We start from the raw sequence: 19,741 nt of genomic DNA, 5'->3' as shown, positions 1-19,741 counted from the left end.
ATGAATTTTATACAATTTGAGCAAGTGGTTGGTGCACGTGGACTCCAAGGACCCCATAAAATGGTCTTGACTCTTCAAAAAACCAAAGGTCAGGGCTGGATTGGTAATTTGGTAGAGGTTGGATTGAGCTATCGGGCTCTTGTATTTATGGGAAAATGATTATTTTTTTTTAATTTTTTTTTGTTGATATGCCCACGTAAAAGGAAGGGGGGATTCGAACTAGTGACCTCCGCTTCATGAGGCGTGGTTCATAGCCGATTGAGCTACCCCTTGGGGACGATTCTCTCCATTTCAAAATCTCTCAATTTCTTTCATTTAGTGCATTTTGAAGAGTATTGCATTTAATGCACTACCATTATTAAAACTTTTGGACAATACTACCGTTTAAATTGTACTAAATAGAAGAAATTGAGGGATTTTGAAATGGAGAGGATCATTTTCCGTATTTATGATCCTCTTCATTTTATTTGAACTGGAGAATATCTAGTTAGTTATAGTGGATGAATATTTTTGTTCTTTTAAAAAATAAAAAGACAAAAATACCCCTCCATTATAAGTAACTGAATATTCTCCAGTTTAAGACGGGAGATGATCCAGTTAAAAAAAACAAAGAGTTATGTTATTTTAGTACAAGAAAAATGATGAGTGTTAATATATATATTTTTTATTATCTCATTTTATAAATTAATTATTATATTTATTTAATAATAAATTCTACAAATATAATAACTGATGTATTAAATTTATAAGAGAATATTTTATTGTTGAGAGCAATAATTTTTGAGTTTTGTAAAGTATAGTATTTTTTGTCACTTTTAGACTTCAGTGGACAACTTGTCAACTTTCATATTAATTAGTAAAGAAAGTGTTGTCTGGTAAGAAGAAGAAGAAAAATTGCACTAAAAGCATCAAATATACAGATTTTCCAATTACGCGGCGCCGGACCTTCAGGCCACCGTCACTGTGGGCCGTGGGATTCATATAGTTTGAGCATCTATATATATAAGCCTATATTGGCAATGGCAGGCAGTATGCGTTTCTGAGTGAAACTTGACGTCTTTATAGCTTTCTTTGGTTTCATTTTGTATGTGGATTCATGTCATCCATGCTTGTTTTTGCCTTCTATGCTCTCTGTATCACTGGCCTTGTTAATGTTGCTCAAGCCCAGAATCAAACACAACCTCCTACGGATCCTAATGAAGGTGCACCTCTCTCTCTGTCTCTCTCTCTCTCTCAAAATGTTGGTTGCTTTTGTATCTCAAGGTCTGGAAAAATGATAGGAATCGTGGTGTTGGGAATTGATAGGAGTCGTAGGAGAGTAATATCTTATCTCATTATCGTTATCTCTTTTATCTGCTTCACCTATTATCTAGTAGTTGCTTATAAGTACAAGTGCAGAACAGGGGAAGTGATTCATTGAGAAATATTATCAAACATCTTGTATGTTGGTGAATTCCTACCCCCCTAACTGGAGTGTTCTTCAATAAAGTTCCATCCCTCGTTTATATATTTTCCACAAACAACAACCCAACCCAACCCAACCCAACCCAAACCAAGCTCTATATATATATATATATATATATATATAAAATATGCTAAAAAAATCATCTTGAAAACAAGCACTTATATATCACATTAGAACAGGGCAGGAGGATTTGATTCTATCTCATGTCAATTATTCATATTTCAGCATAAAAAATATGTAGGCAATTACTCACAGAACAGTCATACATTCATCAACCAAACTTAAATTCAAACTCAATATCTGATCTCTCCAATTGATAATAGCCTCTACACTTGCTGCTAATGATCAGTGGAAGTATAAAATGCAGCTTAAAATCAATGATCTGATAAAAAAAAAAAAAACAAATATCAGATCAAATTAAGCTGTGAAGGTAAGAGAATGTTGTGCAATATTAATCATGTGTAATTGGAGAAGAGGAAGCATACTTCCAAGCAGTAAGATGGGCCAAATTATCCTTTTTGACCAGTTGAAGAGCTTCAGGGTTTAGATCGATAATCATGTACCACTCTTTGTAAGTAAACCAAGTAAGGTCACACAGAATGATCCTTATCCAATCCAGAATGGGGAGGTTCATCATGCAGCACTCTATTCAGTACGAAAGATCCTTATCCATGCCCTTGGATATCATTCATACTGAGAGTCTCTGATTTTTGAAAGTTAAATAGAATGTTCACATAGAGTTGCCAAAATTGAACAAACTCTTCATCAAACCCCCACTGTAAACATGAAACGAGTGATCCCTTTTTCTTTTGAAAAAAAATTAGAAAGTGAGAACCTAAGATGGTGTCACTCGACTTATGAAAATTAACGAAGGGTGTGGTGCTTTGACTCTTATATGGTGCCCACCAAAGCCTATAACCAAGCTGTGAATAGTGTAACTAGTTTTAAAAATGAGGAACTGATTATTGATTTGTTTTTACATTAAAAAACTAGAGTCAAATTGAACTAAATTTTTTTTATTTGTTTAAAGAATCAAAGTGGTTTACATTCTAGTTTCATGAAAATGTATAAAAATCCAATTTAGTTCAAAGATGAGTTTATTACTTTTCAGAATTGACTTTAAACCAAACAAAGCTATATAGCCTATATCCTTCATTTACATAAACAACATAATTTTACATGTGACTCTAGGTTATTATTTAATATATTCTATGCTTCGTGGAGTGAATTAAAGCATTGATTAAGCATTAAAATGTAAAAAATGTAGCTTTTTCATAGAGAGCATTACTTATCCATAACTTCTAAATTTCATTTTGCAGTGAGAGCTTTAAATTCGATATTTCAACAGTGGAAGATATCAGCACAATCCGATCAATGGAATATAAGCGGGGAGCCATGTACTGGTGCTGCCATTGACGACGACACCGGCTTTAATAACGTTGATTACAACCCCTTTGTTAAATGTAAATGTTCGTACAAAAATGGTACCATTTGCCATATCACCGAGCTGTAAGTTTTTGCTCAACATAAAATTCTCATGTTTACACTTGGGTTATTTTTTATAATGCTCATAATAGCTATAATAAATCGCTCTCTTTTTTCCCGTTTTCATATAACTTCGAGTAGTCATTACAAAAGTAGCTTTAAAAGTTTTCTTGTTCATGAAAATTGTTTGCAACTATTATGTGAGTCTTCTTTTGGTCTGTTAGTTTGTTACCATGGTGGATTGGTCTCTTATTAGATATGGAAGGCAACCTACATTACTTTAGTTAGTTCCCCATCCCTCCCTTTAACATAACATGTATATAAATATATATGATATATAATAAATTATGATCGGGCACCCTCCCATCAATATTGATACAAACTTACTCATTTTACTTATATCTATGTGCTTTAGTAACTTAGGACTTTCAAAAAAAATTAAGGGTTCCTGTACATGTATAATAGGTGAAAAATTTGGGAGGAGTTTGCTCTAATGGAGTTAATAGGTTGTATGGGGTGGGGCTATGGAAATTCATTAGAAGGGGTTGGAAGCAATTTTCTAAATTTACTGGATTTGAGGTGGAGGACGGCTCCAAGGTTAGTTTTTGGCATGACGTTTGGTTTGGGGTGTTGCCCCTTAAAAGAGTGTTTTCGAAGTTGTTTTGCGTTGCCTTCCTTGGGATGCTTCTGTGGCAAATCATCTTCAGTTCGCTAATAGCCTCTCCTCAGTGGAACGTTAATTTTGGTAGATTAGTGCATGATTGGAAGTTGAGATTCTTTACTTCGTTCTTCGATCAGCTGTACTCCATCAGATTGAGACAGGATGGTGTAAACAAGTTATACTGTATCCTTTCCAAGAGAGATGGTTGTTGGGGATTGTGCCCTAAATCCCAAAGATAACACAGACGCGCACACACACACACACAAGAGAGATGGTTGTTGGGGATTGTGCCCTAAACCCAAAGATAACACACACACGCACACATATATATATATATATATATATATATTGTGGTGGTGGAGTGGTGTTGCATGTGCAAAAAGGACGGTGAGTCAGTCGATCATTTACTTCTCCATTGCGAGGTTGCTAGTGCTCTTTGGCATGCTATCTTTAGCCGGTTTGGGCTGCATTGGGTTATGCCTGGCAGGGTGGTGGATTTGTTTGCAAGTTGGTGGATGGGAAGGCGTTCCAGAAGTGCGGTTGTGTGGAAGATGATTCATTTATGTCTTATGTGGTGCGTATGGAGCGAAAGAAATGCCAGATGTTTTGATGACTCCACTAGGACTTTAGAGGAGCTCATTCATTTTTTTTTCTTTACTCTTTTTACTTGGACAGCAGCTTGGCTAGCTCCTTTAGTGATAAGTTTCTCTAATTTTCTCTTTCTATTATCTTCTTCTACTTAGGTGCTTTCCTTTATACTCCTCGTGTAAATGGGTTGCGCCCCTTTGCGCTTTTGATTTTTATAACATTATTTATATATATATATATATATATATATGTTTGACATTCAATGTTTGTAATGAATATAAGTTATTATTTATTGATTAAAGGGAAAAATATAAAAAAGCTCCATAAACTACCAGCCGTTTTCGAGTTGCTAGCATGTTGGTGGTCTGCAGGAAGGGGGGGGAGTGCTGCAGTCTGGAAGATGGTGCCTATTTGCTTTTTTTGGTGTATATGGAGAGAGAGAAATAATAGGTGTTTCGAGGATGTGGAGAGGTCTATTGAGGACACTTTAGCCTATTGTTTCCATACTCTTTATCTCTGGACTGTAGCTTATGTTTCTCCGGTTCCGCTTAGCTATGTTGATTTCCTTGTACGCTTTTCCCCTTCTAGTTAGGTGTTCCTAGTTGTATACTTCCAGTGTACTTTGGGGCGCCCTACGCTTTTAATAATATCAGTACTTACCTATCAAAAAAAAAAACTACCAGCCGTTTTCGATTTAGTCCCCTACTGTTTCAAAAGTGATAAAGTAGCCCCCCAAACTACCATACTATTGCATTTTGGCCACTCCGTTAGTCAAAACCGTCAGTTTGGACGAAAATTCAAAACGACGTCATTTTGTTGGGGCTACTTTATCGCTTTCTGAACATTAGGGGGGCTAAAATGAAAATGGCTGGTAGTTTGGGGGGCTTTTTTATATTTTTCCCAAATTTTTTTTTTTCCATAAAAGGGCATTGTAGTAACTTACCCATAACAAAACGACGTCGTTTTGCAGTTTCCGTCTAAACTGACGGTTTTGACTAACGGAGTGGCCAAAATGTAATAGTTTGGTAGTTTGGAGGGCTACTTTATCACTTTTAGAACATTAGGGGGCTAAATCGAAAACGGCTGGTACTTTGGGGGGCTTTTTTATATTTTTCCCTTGATTAAATTATTTGAGTATATGACATATAGCTATCTTTACATGCTTATTACAGTTATACATGTTGTGCATGTAATAAGTCCTTAGATTACATTGAATATGCTCTATGGGTGTGAGTAATGGGGTTATCACACAAGGTCTTTGTAACACCCTTGCTTCAAGTGATATGATATTGTCCGTTTTGGGCCAAGCCCGCACGGTTTTATTATTGAGTTTACTCCCAAAATGCCTCATACCATTTAGAGAGTATATTCCATACAAACACATCATCTTTTCCATGCCCAGGCAATGTGGGACGTCACAATCACCCTCTCTTAGGACCCAGCGTCCTCGCTGGCGACCCTCATGGGCTTGTGCACGCTCCCCCCCATCTCAGGTTGGGCAATAGCTCTGATACCACTTATAACGATCCAGGAAAAAGCGCTAGCCACATCTGCGCTATTACTCCAAAAGGCCTAGTCAATTTGGAGCTTCCCTATAATTCATTATAAAGCCCAGTTTCACCTAGTAACTAGGTAATGTAGAATTTAACACCCATGACTATCTTTATAAACAACCCACTCTATGTAGGCTTCTTCTCATTTTCCCAATATGGGATCGGGGTGTTACAAACTCCCCCTCTTAAATTTCTGACGTGGCCACATCATGCAGTGCTCCAGTACCACATGATCTGGCGTTACTAGATGGCTCTGATACCATATGTAACACCCCTGCTCCAAGTGGTATGATATTGTCCGCTTTGGGCCAAGGCCGCACAGTTTTATTATTGGGTTTACCCCCAAAAGGCCTCATACCATTTAGAGAGAGTATATTCCATATAAACACATCATCTTTTCCATGCCCAGGCAATGTGGGACGTCACAGTCTTAGTCTATAATTCTTGTACTTCTAAATTATGAGATAGTTCGTAGTTGGTAATGGAATTGGGCATTTCATTTGCGAAAAACTTTTACACATTGTGTCTTCATGATCTACCTTACTCAAACGAAGCTAGAGGCTTCGAGCTGAAGTGTAGATGTTATGCATTGAACGGACCAAAGAGTTGTCTTTCCACAAAATACTGTCAAAAGTATAGTGTTGTGTAATGCTACCTACATTAACCGGTATGTCAGTGTTTGTACATATAGCCAATGATAAGTTACAATAACAATACAAGTTAAACCCTAGATGACTACTAGAGTCCTATCATAAGTGTTCTTATATTGACAGTTGATGTTTATCTTCCTTATCTCCATCCTCTATGTTATTTCTAGGAGTATAAGATTGATTAGGTCTAATAAAAAAGAAAGACAATAGCTCCTAAAGGCTACTTATGATATTGATTCTAAATCTTGAGAGGATTGTTGATGTAAGGTGAAATTCACACCTAACTAGCTTTACTAAAAATGTTATATCTCAAGTTTCAGACATCGGATTTGAGAAAGCTTGGTGGCGGTGGAAAGCTAATTCAAATATCTACAAAGTCATGTTTCACAAGGGTTTGCTATTACTAGGTCAAACGAGTTGTTTAAAAGAAGTCCCAAAATCCCTCGTTCGCTATCCTGTTCGAACGAGCTTGCAAACGAGACATTCTAGGGGAGTCACAAAAGTACTCATTTAGCACTCGTTCGCTAGCCTGTCTAAACGAGTGCTTGCAAATGAGACATTCCAGAGAAGGTTGTTCGCTAGTTTGTCCGAATGAGCCTGCAAACGAGGAATAAAAGTTGTGTTTTCTTTAGTTTTATCTCACGAGCGTTCGAACAAGAGGATGTTACGTTTGAACGGATAGCACAGGTTTTTTTAACTGACTTATTTACTATTGCTATTAGGGTTAGGAGTTTGAGGCCTATAAATACATGTTTTATAGGCCCATGAACGTAGCTTTGTTATAATCTATCAGTTTTTCAATAAGAAAACTTAGAGTTTGAGTTTCTTCTATCTTTTGTCCTCAGTTCCTAGATAGACTCTTGTGTTTTGAGAAGAACTCCTTCAATCCTTGATAGACCGAAGGTTTTTAAGAAGAATTGTGTATTTCTTGTTGTTTATCTTCACGACCCATGACGTCAAGCTGCATCAGTCGTGTACTTAGATGTGAAATGGAGGTTGCTTTGATACATCTAAAGATGAGACCTTTACTGCTGTCAACATTCTCGGTGTGTGGGGTAATCACATATAGCATTATGAGAAAGATTTTCAAAGACTCACCCCTATTGTTAGGGCGTTGATCCATTTCCATTTGTAGCCGGGTCACCAAAAATAGACTAATTGTTTCATTCTCAGGCATTTTCGATGAAAATAGCACTTGAGATTTTGCCTTTACAAATGCAATGTTGATGTGGTTTTCAATGTCGAGAAATTTCCCTTCATGGCAACAATCCCATCAAAATGGGAGTTGATCTCGCCTCGGGATCCAATTTTTGGAAGATTTAAGGAAGGACCATGATTTTAGGCGTCGAAACCCACTTTCACTCTTCTCCTGAATCTTATTGTCTGTTTTCTCTTGTGAACACAACAAATAGGGGATCTTCGACAGAGTTAGCTGACCTGTGATCTTACCAACAAGATGAAAGACCCGCTTTCAGGCTGTGTTGGCTTAGATATAGATTTAGACCTCATCAGGCCTAGAAATAGCTTTAAAGCACCATCTGCCTGCCAAACTTCCATATCTTTTGTCCAAGATCTAACAAAAGTTTCTCTCCAAAGTTACTTTCCCAACAGAACTTGGTTGAAAGTGAGCAATCTCCCGAGAGCTTGGTTGTAGTGTGTTTGATTGAGACAAAGATGGAGGTTATTTCCCGAGAGGTGGTTCATAGTCTTTGGGGAGGCCAACATGTAGGATGGAAGTTTAAAGGGTCGAATGGTTTGTCGGGGGGGATGTTATTGATGTGGGATAGGAGGGTGGTGGAGTGTAAGGAGGAGTGTGTGGGGCATTTTTCCTTGGCTTGCTCTTTTCAAAATGTGGAGGATAACTGGGAGTGGGCTTTTGGGGGGGTTTATGGTCCGAATGAGGATGGGGAGAGAAGGGCTCTTTGGGAAGAGTTGGCTGGTTTGATGAATGTGTGGGAGGTTCCTTGGTGCCTTGGAGGGGATTTTAATATCGTTCGGTTCCCTAGTGAGCGCTCCAGTGTTTCTTACTATTCCACTGGCATGATGGATTTCTCGGATTTCATCTCAGAGAACAATTTGGTGGACATGCCCTTGATGGGGGGTCAATTTACGTGGTCTAATAATCAAGAAAATGAGAGCTGGTCTAGAATTGACCGCTTCTTGATTTCTTCGGATTGGGAAGATCACTACCCTGCAGTGTCACAAAGAAGACTTCAGCGCTTGATATCCGATCACTTCCCTTTATTATTGGATTGTGGGGCCCCTTGTGGAGGTAATAAGAGCTTTAAATTTCAAAATATGTGGCTTAAAGCTGAAGGTTTTGTTGATAAGGTTAGTTCTTGGTGGGGATCTTATTCATTTGAGGGTTTACCTAGTTTTGTGCTTGCTAAGAAATTGAAATCTCTCAAATTGGATTTGAAAAAGTGGAATGAGGAGGTGTTTGGGGACATTGGGAGAAAGAAAAAGGAGTTGTTGGGAGGTATTCAGGAGTTGGATGATTTGGCAGAGGTAAGAGGGTTAGCCCAGGAGGAAAAGGTCCGAAAGGCGGATATGGCGAAAGAATTGGAGAACACCTTGCTTTGTGAAGAAATCCATTGGCATCAAAAATCGAGAACTTTGTGGCTCAAGGAGGGGGACCGCAATACTCGTTTCTTTCACAAGATGGCAAACTCTCACCGCAGGTTCAATCGTGTGGAAGAGTTGCGTATTAATGGTGTTCTTTCCGATGATCCAGCTGAGGTAAAAGCTCACATTGTGAGTTATTATCAAAGCTTATACTCGGAACAAAGCACGTGGCGACCTAGAATGGACAACCAGCCTTTTTTGTCCATAGATGAGGAGGATAATAGGTGGTTGGAAAGAGATTTTGAGGAAAAGGAAGTTTGGGAGGTGGTTAAAGGCATGGATGGTGATAAGGCTCCGGGTCCGGATGGCTTCTCCATGGCTTTTTTTCAAGCCTGCTGGGGTGTTGTCAAACATGATGTCATGGCGGTTTTTGCCGAGTTCCATCGTAGACGACAGTTGGTGAGGAGCTTGAATGCAACTTTTATTTCCTTGATCCCAAAAAAGGCAGATGCGGTGGAGATGAAGGACTTTCGGCCCATTAGTTTGGTGGGAGGGGTGTACAAAATTGTTTCTAAGGTTCTTGCAATCAGGATGAGAACTGTGTTGGGTAAGATCATATCATACTCTCAAAATGCTTTTATTGGGGGTCGCCAAATCCTAGATTCTGTCCTTATTGCAAATGAAAGTGTGGATAGTCGCATGAAGTCAGGGGTGCCAGGTGTTCTTTGCAAATTAGACTTGGAGAAGGCCTACGATCATGTGAATTGGGACTTTGTGTTGTATTTGCTGCATAGGTGTGGGTTTGGTGAGAGGTGGAGGGCGTGGATGGAGTGGTGTATTACATCGGTAAGATTTTCCATTCTTGTGAATGGTTCTCCAGAAGGCTTCTTTAATAGCTCGAGGGGAATTCGGCAAGGGGATCCCCTTTCTCCTTTACTTTTTGTGCTTGTTATGGAGGCCTTGAGTAAGATCGTGAATGTGTCGGTTGACCAAGGCTTTTTGACTGGTTTCTCGGTGGGAAATAGGGGGTTATCGGAGTTAGTGGTCTCTCACTCTTTATTTGCTGATGACACTTTGATCTTCTGTGAAGATTCTATCGAGCAAATCCGGTATGTGCGTCTCATTCTTTTATGTTTTGAAGCTGTGTCGGGTTTGAAAGTGAATCTTGGTAAATCTAAAATTGTGGCTATTGGTGAGGTGGAGAACATAGGGGTTTTAGCTAATATTCTTGGGTGTAGTGTTGCCGATTTGCCGATGAAGTATTTGGGTCTCCCTCTTGGGGCGGGGCATAAGGATAAGGTTATGTGGAATGATGTGATCGAAAAATGGAGCGTCAGATGGCAGGTTGGAAGAGAATGTATCTCTCTAAAGGAGGTCGTTTAACTCTCATTAAGAGTACGCTCTCTAATCTTCCGACTTACTTTTTGTCTCTGTTTCCGATTCCTATAAGTGTAGATAAAAGACTTGAGAAAGTACAAAGAGACTTCTTATGGGGAGGGATGGGAGACGAGCATAAGCTACATCTTGTAAATTGGAATTAAGTCTGTCGTCCCCTTCGGTACGGTGGGCTTGGCATTCGTAAGTTGCATCAATTTAATCAAGCTCTTCTGGGTAAATGGCTTTGGAGATATGCTAATGAGAGTGAGGCTCTATGGTATAAGGTTATCAAAGCTAAATATGAAGATTAGGAGGGTGGTTGGTGCACTAAGGAGGTTTCGGGTTCCCATGGTGTGGGCTTATGGAAGCACATTCGGCAAGGTTAGAATTTTTTTGCCAAAGGTATTCGTTATGAGGTGGGGGTGGGTTCGAAAGTTCGTTTTTGGCATGATATTTGGTGTGGGGACTCCTCTTTGAAGCATGCTTTCCCGTCTTTGTACAGCATAGCCAGACACAAAGAAGCTTGGGTGAAGGATAACTTTATTTGGAGGAATGGGGTTGTCGAATGGAATGTCATTTTTGTGCGGTCAGTACAGGATTGGGAGATGGATTTGATTTCTTCTTTCTTTGACCGGTTGTACTCGTACAAGATATCCATAGGCTCTATGGATTGTATTCGATGGTCTTCGTCTAAGAAAGGCAATTTCGAGGTTAAGTCTCTCTTCAAGGCCTTGTCCAAATGTGACCATGAAGTGTTTCCTTGGAAGAGCATTTGGTGTACTAAGGTGCCATTGCGAGTGGCTTTCTTCGGGTGGACCGCGGCCTTAGGCAAAATTTTGACTCACGACACCTTGCGGAAGAGGAACATAGTGGTAGTGGAATGGTGTTGTATGTGCAAGAAGAATGGAGAGTCGGTAGATCATCTTCTTCTCCATTGCGAGATCGCAAGTGTTCTTTGGCATACTATTTTTGATCGGTTTGGGCTGCTTTGGGTCATGCCTTGCAAGGTGAGGGGCTTGTTCGATTGTTGGTGGTCGGGAGGAAGTTCTCGAAGCGCGGTAGTGTGGAAGATGATCCCTTTGTGTCTTATGTGGTGCATTTGGAATGAAATGAATGCTAGATGCTTTGAGAACTCCACTAGGACTATAGAGGAATTGACTCATTTTTTCTTCTTTACTTTGTATTCCTGGACGGCCGCTTGGCTAGCTCCTATAGGGATTAGCTTCTCTGATTTTCTTTTTCATTTTTCTCCCTCTTAGGCGCTCTCTTTTATACTTCCCGTGTATGTGGGTTGCGCCCCTCTGCGCTCTTTTATATCATATTTACTTATCAAAAAAAAAAAAAGTTAGCAATCTCCTCATCCCCAAACCTACATGACTATGGGGAGTACGAATATTCTTCCAACTAAAAAGATGGAAATTGAATAGAAAAATATTTAAAGAAAGATGGAGCTTGGGCTCTTTATTCAAGCCATCGATAGAGTCTGTTGTTGAGAGGTTTCACAACAAGAAGACATCATCAATTACCCTAGAGATGTGTATCCATGTAATTGATGATAATGTAGTATATGTTATAGTTCAAAACCATCATTTAGAATTACTTGAATGTCTAGAACATAAGAATCTCTATCCATTCATTTAATGCTTGTTGGTTTTCAAATTTTCTTAACAGGAAGGTTTACGAATTGGATGTTGTTGGTGTACTACCGGATGAGCTATGGACTTTGACTTTCCTCACCAATCTGTATGGTTTCTTATTTGTATATTGGTGTACTTGAGTTGAAATGTAGAATTGGTTATTTCCTTGTAATTAAGCTGAATTGAAATAATGTTGCGAAGTATCAACCTCTTGAAATATGAGCTACACTTTGCTTTTTTCTTTTCCTTTTTATTTTCTAGAAGATGTTAATAGATTTGTGTTCCATGTGTTTCCCTTGGCATTATTCCCTATTTTGGAAATTGAGTTTCCTTTGTTTCTTACAGGGATTTGCGCCAAAATTACTTAACTGGTCCCATCTCTCCATCCATTGGCAACCTAACTGGCTTGCAATACCTGTAAGCTCATCTAAATTTGGAGTTGGAAGTTGAAATTCACACTTATTTCTATTTGTTGTTTTATTTATTTATTTTTTGATAGGTAATATCATTAGGTCTTGTTGGGTGGCTGTTTTTGAGGGTTCTTGGGCGGGTTTGCTTTGGGTAAGCTTTGGCTTTCCCTCTTGTATTTTTAGGGCTTTTTCTCCTTAATAAAACTCCTTATTACATATATATATATATATATATATATATATATATATATACATGTAAGAACGCAAAGGGGTGCAACCCATGTACACAAGAAGTATACAATGGAGCGCCTTTTTTGAGCAGCCTTTTCATCCTTTATTTATTTATTTATCATCGAATGGGCGCAACCCACTTATTTATTTATTCTATGCCTTTCTTGGCCTTTTCATCCTTTTCCTTTCTGAGCACCTCTTCTGAATTTCGGACCTTGCCCTCACCCCTAACTTCTGTTTTTGAATCTATCCTCTTCCCCTCCACCACATCGGCAAACATCCACCCAGGAACCACCTCTCTTGCTTGTATTGGCGTAACAATCTTCTTCACATTTGCATCCCTCAATTGATTCAGATGTTTCACGAGCCGCCCCATTTGCGAGATACAATGCCTCCAACCTTGACCTTCACTCCCCTCCGGTATTACAACGAAGCTGCGTCTCCCTCCACGACCATATTCAGTTATCTCCATGAATTTCCCATACTTGTTCATCTTTTTCTGCATAAAGATGATTGAATCGCCCATTCGATGATCTCTGCATGCACCCATCTCCATCGATTCTGACACCAACTCATTCATCATCTTGAGTAACCATACCAATCTTGTGATTCCCATGACAACCGTTCTTATATTCCCCCTTCCCCATTCCGTCAACTTTATATTTTGACTCCCATCACTTGAACGTAACTCGCACAGTTTTGATTCCACATAAAAATAACCCACGTAACCCATCGTAAAAAATCAGAGGAGAGGCCTCCGATTACCCCATGCGCCACCCGCTCCCTCACGCGCTACCCATGGGAGAGAGAGAGAGAGAGAGAGTTAAAACTTTATTTGTTGTTTTATTTATTAATTTCTTTTTGGACCAGGAGCTTTGGCATTAATGCATTATCAGGGAAGCTTCCAGTGGAATTAGGGAAGCTTACAGATTTGAGGTCACTGTAAGTCATTTTCATTCATCACTCTATAATATGTCTAAAGTGGCATTTTCTTGTTTTTCCCTTGGGTGATAATGCCTTTTTTTTAATGTTATTTTTTCCCACTAGCTCTTTTTAGTTGTGTTGTCTCTGAATTAATAATGATTTGGAAAATCTTTTTCACAAGAATGGAAATTTTTTACTCTCCTAATTACATACTTCAGTCTTGGTCCCTTTGTTTGACATTGCATGTTGCTTAATTGAATAAACATGCGAACTATCCTACTATATGATCAGGATGTATCCAAGTACATATTACTTTGAACTTGCCGTAGAGTCACCGGAGAAGGTTGCTGGAGCTCTTTGGCCTGGAACAGGTATGGTCGAGAGTTGTATTTCAGGGACAGGTGGGTTGGAAGAAATAGGGTCAGAGAAGGTTTCTTCTAGCTGGGTTGTTGAAAGTTGTCTAGATTTTTGCCCCAAAATTGGCGTATCTGATGAGGGGAAAGAGGAGAAGTTGGCGGCTTTGCTCAATTCTATTGAAGTTTCTATAGTGCAGCCTGATTTTGACTTGGGAGGCATTTCTGTCAGTATTCCTGCTCCTAAAGGAAATAGGGAGTTAAAGAGATTAGGTTGTTCCCTTAATTATGACAGGTGCTAGTCGGAAATTGTGAAAGATAGGGGTAGAGGGAGGGGTCAATATGGTGGATTATGAAGCCTAACATTATTGCATGGAATGTGAGAGGGTTAAATGCCCTCAAGAAAAGATTGCTGATTAGAGGTCTCTTGAAAGAGTGGAAAGCAGATATTGTGTGCTTGATTGAGACTAAGATGGAGGTTATTTCCCGAGAGGTGGTTCGTAGTTTATGGGGAGGTCAACATGTGGGTTGGATGTATAAGGGGTCTAATGGTTTGTCGGGGGGTATGTTGTTGATGTGGGATAGGAGGGTGGTTGAGAGTAAGGAGTGTGTGGGGCATTTCACTCTAGCTTGTTCTTTTCAAAATGTGGAGGATAACTTTGTTTGGGCGTTTGGGGGGGTGTATGGCCCGAATGATGATGTGGAGAGAAGGGTCCTTTGGGAGGAGCTGGCTGGTTTGATGAATGTGTGGGAGGTCCCTTGGTGTTTTGGTGGGGATTTTAATATTGTCCGGTTTCCTAGTGAGCGTTCTAGTGTCCCTTACTATACTACAGGCATGATGGACTTCTTGGACTTTATATCTAAAAACAGTTTGGTGGGTATTCTGTTGGTGGGGGGTCAATTTACTTGGTCAAATAATCAAGAGAATGAGATTTGGTCTAGAATTGACCGGTTCTTACTCTCCTCGGATTGGGAGGATCATTACCCAGCGGTGTCACAAAGAAGGCTTCAACGTCTACTCTCCGATCATTTCCCTTTGTTACTGGACTGTGGTTCTCCTTGCGGAGGTAACAAGTGTTTTAAATTTGAGAATATGTGGCTTAAATCTGAAGGTTTTGTTGACAAGGTCAAGTCTTGGTGGGGGTCTTATTTGTTTAAGGGCTTACCTAGTTTTTTTAGCTAATAAGCTAATAAGCTAAAATCCCTTAAACTGGATTTGAAAAAGTGGAATGAGGAGGTGTTTGGTGATATTGGGAGGAAAGAGAAGGAGTTGTTGGAAGGAATTCAGAAGTTGGATGCTAGGAGGAGAAGCTTAGAAAGGCGGATATGTCGAAAGAATTGGAGAATACCTTGTCGTGTGAAGAAATTCATTGGTGTCAAAAATCGAGAGCTTTGTGGCTGAAGGAGACCGAAATACTCGGTTTTTTCACAAGGTGGCTAATTCTCATCGCAGGTATAATCGTGTGGAAGTGCTTCGTATCAATGGTGTCTTGTCCGACGATCCCACTGAGGCCCTCGGGTTGCTTTGGGTTATGCCTTGCAGGGTGGACTGCGGCCCTCGGCAAAATTCTGTCTCACGATAATTTGCGTAAGAGGAACTTTGTGGTAGTGGAATGGTGTTGTATGTGTAAGAAGAACGGAGAGTCAGTCGATCATCTTCTTCTTCACTGCAAGATTGCAAGTGTTCTTTGGAATACTATTTTTAGTCGGTTTGGGTTGCTTTGGGTTATGCCTTGCAGGGTAAGGGACTTGTTTGATTGCTGGTGGATGGGACAGCGTTCTCAAAGTGCGGTTGTGTGGAAGATGATTCCTCTTTGTCTTATGTGGTGTTTATGGAGCGAAAGAAATGCTAGATGCTTTGAAAACTCCACTAAGACTTTAGAGAAACTTATTCATTTTTTCTTTTTTACTCTTTACTCTTGGACGGCCGCATGGCTAGCTCCTTTAGTAATTAGTTTTTCTGACTTTTTCTTTCATTTTTCTCCCTCTTAGGCGCTCTCTTTTTATACTTCCCGTGTATTTGGAGGAAAAAAGAATGAAGATAAAGGGCCTTATAGGGGAGTGGAAAGTGGATATTGTGTGCTTACAAGAAACTAAATTGCAGCAAGTTACTAGAGAGACATCAAGGAGCTTGTGGGGTTGCTTTCACATGGATTGGTGTTATGAAGGGTCACAAGGAACTTCCGGAGGCATTTTGCTGATGTGGGATAGAAGGGTAGTGGAAAAATTGGACGTTTGTGTGGGGCGTTTCATCATTGCATGCTATTTTTGAAGTGTCAGTGACAACTTTGAATGGGCATTTACAGGTATGGTCCCAATAATAATAATGATAGGCAACTATTGTGGGATGAATTAGTCGGTATCATGAGTTGGTGGGAAGTGCCTTGGTGCATTGGTGGAGATTTTAATGCCATTAGATATCCGAGTGAAAGGGTAGGCGTTACGTGGTATGCAACTCCTATGGAGGAATTCTCTAGTTTCATCTTTGATCAAGGCTTGCTGGACATCGCTTTGGTGGGTGGGCAATATACTTGGTCAAATAACCATTGTTGGTCTAGAATTGACAAATTTTTATTATCTCCTAACTGGGAAGAGAATTTTCCTGATGTGGTTCAACGAAGACTCCCGTGCCTATTGTCGGATCACTCTCCCATCTTACTTGATTGTGGGGAAAGGAAGAGAAGAGGACGATACTTCAAGTTTGATAATATGTGGCTGAAATTTGAGGGGTTTGTGGATCATGAGAAAATCTGGTGGCAATCTTATCAATTTACTGGGAGTTCCAGCTATGTGCTTGCATGCAAATTAAAAGCTTTGAAAGGTGATCTGTGACGATGGAATAATGAGATTTTTGGGCATGTCGGGAAAAGAAAGAAGATGTTATTGGATGATATCAGGAAGCTTGATATTAGTGGGGAAGGTCGTGGGTTGAACGAGGAGGAAAGGAGGAGCAAAGCAGGAGTTATCTTCGGAGTTGGAAAGATATTGTTGTGTGAGGAGATACGTTGGCGTCAAAAATCTCGGGCGCTGTGGTTAAGGGAGGGGGACAAGAATACCAAATTTTTTCACAGGGTTGCAAACTCAAACAAAAGAAACAACGCAATTGAGTCTTTAATTATCAATGGTTCTTTGTCTTCGGAGGCCGCTGATAGCAAGGCGCACATTGTTCAATTCTATACCCAATTATATACTGAAAGATGTAGTACGAGGTCGATACCGGATGGTTTATCCTTTCAGTCTATTGGAAGTGAGGAAGGGTTGTGGTTAGAAAGGGACTTAGAAGAAAATGAGGTGTTAAGAGGTGGTTAAGGAGCTACAAGGAGACAAATCTCCGGGCCCTGATGGCTTTTCATTGGGTTTTGTGCAAACATATTGGGAAGTAATTAAAGAAGATATTATGGCTGTTTTCCGAGATTTTCACAGCAAGGAAAGGTTTCAGAAAAGTCTAAATGCTACATTCATTGCACTCATTCCAAAAAAAGTAGGGGCGGAGGAGTTAATGGACTTTCGACCTATTAGTTTGGTGGGAATTGTGTGTAAATTGATCTCCAAAGTGCTTGCTAATAGGTTGAAAAATGTGTTAGAGAAGATAATATCGAAGTCTCAAAATGCGTATATTAAGGGGTGACAGATTCTAGATTTGGTACTGATAGCAAATGAATGCATTGACAGCCTGCTTAGATCTGGAGAATCTGGTTTGTTACGTTAATTGGACTTAGAAAAGGCGTATGATCATGTGAATTGGGAGTTTTTACTATTCATATTGCAACAAAGCGGGTTTGGGGAAAAATGGAGGAACTGGATAACGTTTTGCATTTCTACAATCCGATATTCAGTTTTGATTAATAGAGAACCCTCAGGCTTTTTTAGTAGCTCTCGGCGCATAAGACAAGGGGATCCACTATTCCCTTTTCTATTTGTTATTGTTATGGAGGGGTTGAGTAGGATGATGGAGGCTACAAAAAACAATGGTCTTGTGTCCGGATTTTCAGTGGGGACGAGAAACAATCTTGGACTCAGTGTTTGACATTTGCTGTTTTTGCTGATGATACATTGATCTTTTGTGGTCCCAATGAGGATCAACTCAGAAATTTGCGCTGTCTGTTTTTATGCTTTGAAGCTATCTCGGGGCTAAAAGTTAATTTGGAAAAGTCTGAGATTGTTCCAATTGGTGAGGTGGAGAATGTTGATAGGCTGACAAGAATCTTTGGTTGTAGGGTGGCAGGATTACCTATGAAATACTTGGGTCTTCCTTTGGGGGCGTCATACAAGTCAACCACCATTTGGAATGACATTGTTGAGAAAATGGGAAGGAAATTTGCAGGTTGGAAGAAAATGTATCTATCAAAAGGTGGGAGGCTCACGCTGATTAAAAGCACTCTGTCCTACCTCCGTACATACTTCTTGTCTCTATTTCCTATTCCGGTGAGTGTGGCGCCCAGATTGGAGAAGCTACAAAGAGATTTCCTATGGGGTGGACTAAATGAGGAGACTAAATTCCATTTAGTGAAATGGGCTATCTGCTCGCCCATGCAAGATGGAGGTTTGGGCATCCGAAACTTGCGCACTTTTAATCTCGCCTTATTGGGTAAATGGTTATGAAGATATGCTACGGAAAGGGAGGCATATTGGAGGTTGGTTGTTGAGGTCAAGCATGGGTGCATGAATGGCGGTTGGTGTACCAAAGTGGTGGAGGGTCCTTATGGAGTGGGAGTGTGGAAACATATTCGGAGAGGATGGGAAGTTTTCTCGAGATTTATTAGTTTTGGGATAGGTGATGGTTCCCATATTAGATTTTGGCACGATAATTGGTGTGGGAATCAGCCCTTGAAGGAAGCTTTTCCTGAATTATTTCGGATAGCTAGCAATAAGGAGGCATGGGTTAGGGATCATATGCAATTGTCCAATGGCAGCACACAGTGGAATGTTCTCTTCATACGAGCTGTCTAAGATTGGGATGTAGAGGTGGTGACAACGTTCTTTAGGAAGTTATATACTTTTTGCAGGTGTATGGGAGTGACGGACTGCATGTTGTGAAATCCTTCCAAATGAAATATTTTTGAGGTAAAGTGACGGACAGCTAATGGGAGTGATGGACAACGTTTTTTTTTTTTTTTTTTTTTTTTTTTTTTTTTTTTCCGCATGCTCTTTCTTCTTCGGGAACAGAAACTTCCACTTTCCCATGGAGGAGTATATGGAAAGTCAAAGTTCCATCGCGAGTCAATTTCTTTGTGTGGACGGCGACTTTAGGAAAGATTATGACTTTGAACAACTTGCGTAAAAGAGGTATCATTGTGGTGGGATGGTGTTGCATGTGAAAGCAAAGTGGTGAGTCTATCAACCATCTTCTCCTTCATTGTGAAGTGGCACGACCGTTATGGAGTGTAGTCCTCACTCTTTTTGATGTCACATGGGTTATGTCTGGAGGGGTGGCAGATTTGTTAGTGTGTTGGCGTGGTCAGCATGGTAATATTTTAGCTTAGGAGGTGTGGTGAATAGCACCATTGTGTCTTATGTGGATCATTTGGCGAGAGCTGAATGCAAGATGTTTTGAAGATCAAAAAAGGTCAATGGAAGAGCTCAAAAAGTTGCTTATTCAAACATTGTTCCATTGGACCGAAGCTTGTAGTGTGCCTAAGATTTCCACCATGTCTCAATTTTTATCTCTATGTTCCTCTTTTTGCCTTTAGTATGGCCTTTCTTTGTATACTTCCTGTGTACTAGGGTTGCGCCCCTCTGCTTTTCAATGAATCACTTATTTATCAAAAAAAAAAAAAATTCCATTGCCAGATTTAGTTCAATTCTCATCACCTTCTACTCACTTCATGTGGTGGATCATAAT

The 19,741-nt window shown here is 39.9% G+C and overlaps 1 protein-coding gene and 1 pseudogene across 1 annotated transcript in view; both read left to right on the top strand.

Moving 5' to 3' along the window:
- Positions 1–892: 892 nt before the first annotated feature.
- Positions 893–19,741, top strand: part of LOC132176694 (putative LRR receptor-like serine/threonine-protein kinase At1g56130) — a 44,191-nt gene continuing 25,342 nt past the window's right edge. The window contains exons 1-5 of the mRNA XM_059588971.2: positions 893–1,202; positions 2,785–2,974; positions 12,016–12,087; positions 12,327–12,398; positions 13,493–13,564. Of these exons, the coding sequence (XP_059444954.2) occupies positions 1,097–1,202; positions 2,785–2,974; positions 12,016–12,087; positions 12,327–12,398; positions 13,493–13,564 (512 nt within the window). The 5' untranslated portion in view covers positions 893–1,096. The remainder of the gene's footprint in view (positions 1,203–2,784; positions 2,975–12,015; positions 12,088–12,326; positions 12,399–13,492; positions 13,565–19,741) is intronic.
- On the top strand, positions 17,828–18,849 carry LOC148587069 (uncharacterized; annotated as a pseudogene).

The sequence above is a fragment of the Corylus avellana genome, chromosome 3 (genome assembly GCF_965113065.1).
Source record: "Corylus avellana chromosome 3, dhCorAvel1.hap1.2, whole genome shotgun sequence".
Lineage (NCBI taxonomy): Eukaryota > Viridiplantae > Streptophyta > Magnoliopsida > Fagales > Betulaceae > Corylus > Corylus avellana.
This window is presented reverse-complemented; position numbering and strand designations above follow the sequence as displayed.